This window comes from Electrona antarctica (assembly GCF_951216825.1).
Source record: "Electrona antarctica genome assembly, chromosome: 22".
In the NCBI taxonomy this organism is placed as follows: domain Eukaryota; kingdom Metazoa; phylum Chordata; class Actinopteri; order Myctophiformes; family Myctophidae; genus Electrona; species Electrona antarctica.
Window position 1 is genome coordinate 19,725,822 of NC_136805.1, and position 9,513 is coordinate 19,735,334.

The 9,513-nt window shown below is 41.6% G+C and overlaps 1 protein-coding gene across 1 annotated transcript in view; it reads right to left on the reverse strand.

Annotated features, from left to right (window-relative positions):
• crhr1 (corticotropin releasing hormone receptor 1) overlaps positions 1-8,109 on the reverse strand; it is a 107,863-nt gene extending 99,754 nt beyond the window's left edge. Inside the window, exons 1-3 of the mRNA XM_079491951.1 lie at positions 8,024-8,109; positions 6,378-6,437; positions 5,401-5,526 (exon numbers count right to left, since the gene is read on the reverse strand). Of these exons, the coding sequence (XP_079348077.1) occupies positions 5,401-5,526; positions 6,378-6,437; positions 8,024-8,045 (208 nt within the window). The 5' untranslated portion in view covers positions 8,046-8,109. The remainder of the gene's footprint in view (positions 1-5,400; positions 5,527-6,377; positions 6,438-8,023) is intronic.
• Positions 8,110-9,513: the final 1,404 nt, after the last annotated feature.

Below are 9,513 nucleotides of genomic sequence, written 5' to 3' on the forward strand. Positions count from 1 at the left end.
GTTCTCCCATATCTTCAATCTCTCGTTTCTCAACACACTGGATTCCGCCTGCCCTCTCAGTACTGATGCCCTTCTTGCCAATTTTAATTCCACCTGTACTGATATTCTGAACTCGGTCACTCCTTTTGGGCACAAAAAACGCACTAAAGCACTTTACGAGCCATGGCTAAATAACAAGCTCCACATTTCACTGGACATTTTACATGGCTGTCTCTCTGACTACCAAAGAGCAGTGAAAGCAGCTAAATCTTCCTACTACTCCAATCTCGTCACCATTAACAGCCATAAACCCCAGATTCTCTTATTTCAACTCCCTCACTAAACCCTGCAATGCCCCTCCAATTGTCCCATCATTTGCTCTCTGTACCAATTCTCGGCAAGTGCCAATAAACGTTTTGATCCGATCTAGTCGAAAGGCTACTCACATTATGCGCCATCTTGATTTGCGCACGCACGCACGCACGCACGCACGCTTTCAGTTGCTTTGTATCTCCAATTCCCCGTCCCAGGTGGCATTTCTGGTCAAAACAACGCTTATTGCACGGAGCATAACGGTCGCTGTAATGGCGCCGGCCTGTACTTCTCATCGTCCAGCGAGAGATTAACATCCGGTCGAGACAACACACACTATTACACTTAAAGTATGTTGACACAACATCTTAAAGTGACCTGGTGTTTTGGATCTTCAAAATAAGGGTTGAACGAGGGGATATCCTGGCATATAGTAATCACTTTAAAGGTGTAATGAAACGGAAATGGTGGACATTTTATTATGAAGTTTCAAACGGTTTCAAGTTGAAACACCGGTCTGAAGTTTCTGAACCAATCAGAGCGTCGCATCCCTTCAGGCGATGGGACGGTAGCTAGGGACTGTTGCTATGCTATACGCAGCAGTGGTGTGTGTTTGTTTACAAATCAAATAGACGGCCAACTGTACCAGTTTACTGTTATGTGGCTTATTTCTACCCTATAATGTTTTCAGATACATATTTTAGCGTGATGATTAAGTTGAAACCGAGTAATACACTGTCTGGATGTTATCTGGAATGGGAATAAAAACGGAGGATTTCTGTAATCAATAGCAGCTGTGCTGCACGGATGCGCACATATGGAGAGGATACGGGTGAGCTTCATTTTTATTGGCTTTTATCGATGTTGGCCTCGACACATCATCACGCAGCACGTTTTCGTTTTCAGGAAGTAATACAAAAAAATTTTGTATAGACTTTTGATATAAAAACACAAAAAAATTAGAATTTTCCCATTTTTTTGGCATCCATATGCTCATATGATGACCACGGAGATGGTCTAAAAGTGTGAAAAACGTATTTTTCATTTCACTACACCTTTAAAGGTGGATATAGACAAGTTTCCAGTGTTTGTACACAGAAGTGAGTGAGTGTTTCCAAACAGATTCAAATGTAGCTCCAACCCCCCCCCCCCCCCCCCCCCCCCTGTCATTCTATTGGCCGAGCCAGGTCACTTCAGGGGGTTGTTGTTGCTGCTGGGAGGGACGCAATGTATATTTGCACTCGTATGGCTAAATATGGCATTAAAAAATTATGAATTTCTATCGTACATCTTAATTACAATGAAAATTTGCTTTTTTTTTTACGGGTAACTGTACCATAAGCGTAATATCACACGAGTCCCGTGGCGTGGTCGCAATTCTCGCAAATGAGGAAGTGGCGGCGGAGGCAGAGGCTCACTGTGCTGTCAACATATTAATTATCTTTTATTTGTAATCGGTGGCGGTGCATATAAAATATATATTGCCCCTCAAATGCCCCAGGTTATTCATTGTAATGATCAAAATCGCTGATTCGCTATGATGATGATCTGTCATCCCTCTCGTGGACCGTGACCAGACAGCCGCGTCGACGGAGCCACGGTGATCCGGTGGTGGTGATGGTGATTCACTGACTATAGCGACTTCCACCATTTCTTTTTTTTTTAAATAATTTTTATCCCACGATTTTGTAACCCATTTTTCACCCCTGTGTCAATTATCTAATGTGATCCTGGGCTCTACACACCCTCCGCCAGCCTAGTCCCCATATATGGGGGACATGGGGAGAGCAACGGACTTGAACTCATGCTTCCTTCATGCCTGAGTGTCCAAGTTGCTCCTTTATACCTGACAGGGGGGAGTTTCCCTGGTTGGAACGCGTGGAAGGAAGACGTTATTCCAACCAGTTCCTTTCCCCTCCATCAGGCGCCCCGGCTGGCCAGGGGGAGGCAGTTTAGAGGACACCATTTCAACAAATAACCACATACAACCCACTTCACATGAACGATATTGATGTAACCAGGGGATTTGGTGGAGGTCCGATCATCCGAAGTTTTCTCGTCTCGTTCCTCTCCTCCTCTGCCTGGCCGCTGCTCTGCGTTCCCCGTCAACCCGAGGAACATGCACCATTGTGAGGCTGCTGCCACCAACACCATGAAGCGGTACATAGCGATTCTCATCATTTCAATTAAAAAAAATCATTTAAATTTTAGCTTCAAACTTGTCTATAAGTACATCGTTTGCATCTAAAATGTATCCTGACATTGACTCTACTTGTATAAGATGTCATCTGGAGCCAGCCTCTGTTGGACATATGTTTTGGGGATACACTTCCTTGAACCCGTTTTGGAATAGTATTTTTTATGCTTTCCCAACGACGATACACCAATTACCTCTCCCCAAGCCAATTTCATAGCTTTTTCTTCACTCATAGCGAGGAGACTTATTCTCCGCAATTGGAAATCTGATAAACCTCCAACAAGGCTTGGTCCCCTTTCATTGAATTCACCCTTTCATTATCTTTTGATGCTGTATCTTAGCTGTTCCTACATGTAATTTTTCTGTTTCCCTTGATTTCTCATTTTTGCTTGTCATGTTTTATACTGATAATTGGATGTGTGGTAACCTATTTTCCTTTATCAATTGTATTACTGTCTGGTTAGAGTCTGGTTGGTTCACTGTGTAGCCCCTTAATCTAGTAAAAGGCAATTTGTATTGTATTTATTTTATTATTTCTTATTTTATTCATTTATAATTTATATCTTAATTTTTAGCTTAATTGAGCCCTATGTCCCACCCAGAGCTTTAAGGTCTGCGGACAAGCTGCTGCTGGTCGAGCTTACGACTAGCAAGAGGAGCAGGGGTGACCGTGCTTTCGCGGCCGTGGGCCCCAGGCTCTGGAACATGTTGCTGGGGAGGCCAGCAACAGATCTAATGGGGAGGCCATTAGATCTGCCCAGTCGATTGGGGCTTTTAAATCCTTACTTAAAACTCATCTGTTCTCCCTTGCTTTTAATTGCACCTGAGCTCTCTGTCTGACGATATTTTGTTCTGTGCTAATGTATGCTCTTGTTTTATATTGTATTGTCTCGTTCATGTTTCCTAACTTTTGAATCGGATATACAGATATTCTATGTTAGGTTCTTAGCTTGCTTATGATCCTTGATGACTATTTCTATATATTTGATGTATTACCATGTGTTGTTCTTGCTTACTGTAAATCACTCTGGATTAAGAGCGTCTGCTAAATGCCTAAATTGTAATTTGAATTGTGATTGATATTGCAATATATATATATATATATATACACACCGGTCGGGTAAATATAGATTTTTTTCTTTCTTGCCTTTCTTTTTTTCATTTCAGCATACAGTACCTGTTCCGATCACAGGTACGCCTGTCACGGCCACTGTGATTAATTGTCAGCCACAATCAGAGGCTTTTTGTTTTGCCCTGATGCAGTAATGCCACTGCTATGAGCTGTGAGACACAAGGTTAATACAACAAGGCGTGTGGCACTATTACTATTTGAGAGCTATTTGGGGCACCTGAGTCTACTGACTGAGGGAAGACAACAAAAATAGTAATCCCAAGCATTTGTGCAACTGAGTGTGTATACTTGGTCTTTACAAAAAGCCTCCCTGAAAGACATTCCTAGTCACAATCAGACACCCTCTTTTTATACACATGTGTCTTGTTAATTTGTATGCTCATGCTAATTTATGTGTGCACAGTTACGTAAATAAGATTGTCCCAAAGGGAAAGACAAGGGGAATTAATCAGTTTTCTTTTAGTCTATTGTTACCGCCATTGAAAATGCATGGACCTCCGGTGGTGCGTCATACGCTGAGAGTGTGGGCCCAGTTCAGGAAAACTTATAATTATAGAGACCTCTCCCTGGTCAGTCCTGTTGCTTCCAACCACCTTTTTGTTCCATCAATGCAAGACATGACCTTTCAGAGTTGGCATGGAAAGGGCATCAAATGGTTTAAATACCTATTTATAGAAGGGAGCTTTGCATCCTTTGATCAAATTTCAAAGAAATATAGTCTACCTAGACCACACTTCTACAGATTTTTGCAGGCCCGACATTATGTGAGCTCTATACTACCTGGCTTCCCTAATAAGCCTAATGCTAACCCTATTGATGAATTTCTGTCTTTTGACCCAACGATTAAGGGCGCCATTTCAATATTATATGATATCATTTCAAATTCGAGGCCAGCGCCCTTAGATAAGATAAAGGCCGACTGGGAACATGATCTGGGCCTCACACTGTCTGATGAAGTTTGTGATTCTATTTTTTCTTCTATACATAAGTCTTCTCTTTGTGCACGACATTGCTTAGTGCAGTTTAAAATAGTCCATAGAGCTCATATGTCTACGGCTAAACTGGCTAGTATTTATCCTGACGTAACTCCTACCTGTGACAAGTGCAAGAGCGGTGATGCAACTTTGATCCATCAGTATTGGATGTGTCCTAAATTACAACCATTTTGGGGGAATGTGTTCAATACTCTATCCAACATTCTACATCAAAATCTAGACCCAGATCCCTTAGTGGCTCTCCTTGGCACTGCTGGAAGGGACGACCTTCCTCTAACACGCATAGAGTGTCGTATGGTCGACTTTGCCTTGTTGCTCGCTAGGCGTGCCATTCTGCTCAAATGGAAGGATGCTGCCCCGCCCGTGCTCCGTCAGTGGCTTCGTGATATAATGTCCTGTCTCGAGTTGGAGATGTTAAGGTTTTCAATTGCCGGCTCTGAGAAAAAGTTTTACAAGACCTGGGGCAGAAACAAAATCTGCTCTGCTATGAAAAATCAGCTTTTTATTATATTTTTATTTTTTGTAATTATGTATGCATGTATTTTTGTGTATGTGTATATAGATATATTTATTTATTTTATTTCCTCCAGACTGTTTTTCCGACTATCCTTGGGATTGTGGGTGGGTGGGTGGGATAGGGGATTGAATTTTATTTTTATATTTTATATGTCTGTTTAATACTTGCCCCTGGGCTACTGTTACAAAAACCTGAATAAAAAGATTTTGCATGGACCTGATCATTGTCACTGTCATTGAAAAGCATTGTGTTTACTGGGGAAACTTACTGGTGGTATTGTATCTGACACCGTAAAACATCTCGGGACAGGGTCGTGACACCATCAGCCCCGCACTGCTCCTGGGCCAGCAGGTGCCGATGCCATCAATGGAGGTGTCACAGTAGATGCCTGTACCTAAGGAGTAAGAGACAGAAATGTCAGCCATGTACGTGACATACAGTAGCTTGTGACTTAAAAAAAAAAGCAGTATATTTTTGTATTTAGCAATGGTTTTAAATGTTCTATTAGCTCACAACATGTCGCATGTAAGGTTACTGTCTGCTACTGTCGCTTTTTGTGTGTGTGGGTGAAACGAATAATCATAATCATAATCATAATAATCTTTTTTGTTATTATTATTGTTATTATTATACAAATCTGTTTATAATCACATGTTGAAAATTGTTTACAGAATGTGTGTGGACAAAGTACTGATATAGTAAATAAAATAGTTTATAATTATTATTATAATAATAATTTATAATAAAATGTTTTATATAGTTCTACAATGATGCATGGTCATGAAATCCCATGTCACACTTGTCTCGTGGTATACCAGTGCGCTTCAGCACACTGTTTGTGATCAACTGGAGTAAGGGAGTAGTAAGGGAGAGTAAGACATGAGCATGCATACTTGACATAGCTTGTGATTTAAAAAAGGAAAAGCACTACACAGCTCTGGCGACAATTTGGTAATGCTTTAACAATCCTGCTGATGAATTACACTGCTGAATGTATGCATACTGCTACTGATTAGTGCCGCGCTGTGCTGATTCCTGTCTCTGGTGGCACCAAGCCAAGTCTATTTCTAGCCATGGTCTTATCTTTGATGTTACTCTACTACATCTGTGACAAGATCAAACTTGCCTTCCCGTGCACACCGATTCCACAACAATACATTCGGAGTGGTAATAGTAGTTGAGGTAGAAGACCGGGAATCAATTTCACACATGTTAGAAATGCAAGGCCAGGCATGTCCAACTCACCGCTCCACCAACCTGTGACATTGCGGGAGGTGTGGTTCCAGGAGGGCGATCCAGTATACACTGCAATCCAGAGGGAGGAATTTCATTAATAAGCCCCGCACAACCCAATCCCACAACACTCGCTCTCAATTTAGATTGTTTAGAGGTGGGCAGTCCTGAATGAGTATCTCATTAGATCCAACTTAACATCTGCAGAGGGTGAACATGAAAGGGCAGCGGTAAACACTGGTGACAGACCTATCCCCAAGTACAAACAAGACCATAAGCAAGGAACATGAACCAGGACATGCCTTGAGGGGCTATGCTATTAAAATGTCTCATACAGTTTAGTTTAGGATGAAAAGGTCTTGAAAGGAGGAGGAGCTTGCGGGCATAATTTGTGGCAGTGTTGTTGTTGTGTAATAATAATAACGTTTGTGTTGCCCTTGCGTTTTCACTGTCTTGCTTTCATATGTTGAATGTGCGGTATACAAGTACATTTTTAATTAAACAACATTTTACTGCATTGCCCAGATAGTACAACTGCTAATGAGCTGTGCTACACCGTGCTAATATAGCATGACTTGTAGCACTATTACAATATAGCCTATCCTTTAGAGCTATTCGGGGCGCCTGAGTTATACCCAGGGAAGGACAAAAATAATTGTATTCCCATGCATTTGTGAGTGTGTAGGGTAGAATGTATTCCCATGCATTTGTGAGTGTGTAGGGTAGAATGTATTCCCATGCATTTGTGAGTGTGTAGGGTAGAATGCATTTGCATGTGTGCAATAACTTCAATCACTGTATTCGGCTATTAAACCTGTAAGGTTTTCACCATGGGTGTAATCGGTAATGAGGCCCGATGTGCGTGCGGCCGTGCGCCTATGCGCACAGAACGCACACAGAACAGCTCCAACCAACATTGGGAAATAATCAAATATGCATATTATTATATGTGTGAGCAATTCTACTTAGGTTTACGAGTGCATGAATAGTAGGAAACACGTTGCCGAACTGGGCATCCACTGTCACTGGCTGCTGTTGTAGTTCTAGGAGACGCTGCAGTAGCAAAACTAAAACGTTTTCATGAAAATGCTGGTATTACAAAATACCTCCTTTGAAGGAATGTTGTGAACATCTATAAGATAAAATGCTCAGGATTAAGGGACAGGGTTATAGATGTAGCAATTTTCAGTGTGTTTATGCATAATACATCTTACTTTAAACGCATGGCACAAGAAAACCATGACAAATGGAGTAAAACCAACACTCGAAAAGACTATTTTTGAATTGTGATTTAATAGCTTCTATAGGCTATCTATAATATACTCTCTGACTGTACACTGGAATTAGGGAGATTGTGTGGGTGTGCATGCGCGTGTGTGTGTGTGTGTGCGTGCGTGCGTGCGTGCGTGCGTGCGTGCGTGCGTGCGTGCGTGCGTGCGTGTGTATGCGCACATACAATCATGCATTCGTGCATGTGAATGTGCATGCGTGTTTGTGTTTGAGTGCATACTTGCACACATGCAAGATAGATTACGTAGGGGACATTTGTCCCTTTCAGATATTGTTAAAGTACATTGTGCTGTAGGAAAAAAAAAAGTCTGTTTTATGACAAGCCTTTTAGCTAATTTATACTTTACTTCATTGAACACAACACTTACATGAGACATTCGATGACAGCATAAGCAGGGCTTCACATGTCAGCTCTGCTGTAGACCTCGACAGCAGAAGGCTGATGATGCAGGCAGACACCTGAAAAGAGAGGAAAGTGGCCAAAGTGACTCTCAGAGTTCATTATTCAAGCTTTTCCACTACCAATTTACGTATGTCTTTGGTGCTTAGAATCTCTTGTGTCACTCATTTTGAGACAATGTAGGTGCCTCCTCATGGGAGGAATGATGCTCTACCGAGCTAAACTGAAAACCTTTTAGTAGCCTTGGGCAAATGACATAGACTGTATGTACCAGTGTCTCTCTTGCCTAATACAGCGCTACTGATCTGAAACGCTTTGTAGTCTGGAATGCATGTCCCCCTCACATTAGCACATTGATGCATACATACATACATATATATATATGTAAAGAATTTAATTTAAATTCAAATGAGATTTGTCATGTTTTGTCGCTGTTAGTCAGTGCTTATTAAAAAAATAGTCTGTCAGCCGGGATATACAGTATACATACATTCATGAATCCACCTGCTAACCGGCTGTCAACATTGAGCACATTACAACCTATATAAGGCAACATTTTCAAAATGTCATTTTGCTTTAACCCATTTTGGGCGGGAACCCCTTTTGGTCTTTAAGCATTATGTTATACTTTAGCAATTGAAAAATAGAAGATGTACAAGCTCATAGCGCGGCACCAAGTGCCGCGCTACGAGCTTGTAGGTCTGCTATTTTTGAAAAATCGTGAAAATGCGGCACAAATCTTTGAATATATATTCTTTCATGTTTATGTTTTATGGGGTTTTTTTCCGGCTTTCGCGACAGTAGGCTGAGAGGAAATGGGGGAGAGAGATGGGGGAGTGACATGCAGTAAATGCCGTCGGGATCGGGAGTCGAACCCGCGGCACACTGCCAGACTCGGGCCTGTTTTTAACTAAAATATTTTCTTCTGAGGGGGGGGGGGGGGGGGGGTCCCTGGAACAACTTCAGATGAGGGTCGGCGGCCAATTACATATAACATAACATACATATTTTTGGGGTCCTTGACATGACATATTGAGCTGATACAGAAACATAGGTATTTCAGAAAACGGTCAGGATTTAGAAGAATATTTTTTAATTTCGACGTCAGGCCTAAACGGGTTAAGTAGCATATGTAACGTGTCAAACTAGGGGGGTTTCATGAATTATTCTGAATCCATTGCAAGCATTAGTTTTGCACGAAAAACACTCCTTGGGCTACAAACAGCCATAGCCGTCATCACAAATGTGATGAGGTCAGCCCATTTCGGCACATTTTGGCACATTTGCTTGCATATAGGATTATAGGTTAGCTGTACCCAACTTTCAGCAGCTGTCACAGATAGGGAAACTGAATTTCAATCTTTGTGAGATGTGTTACTAGACACCTTTACAAACACATTGGTGAAGAAATTCATTGGTATACGGAATTTAATCTGATATTGGACATTTTTCTGATAA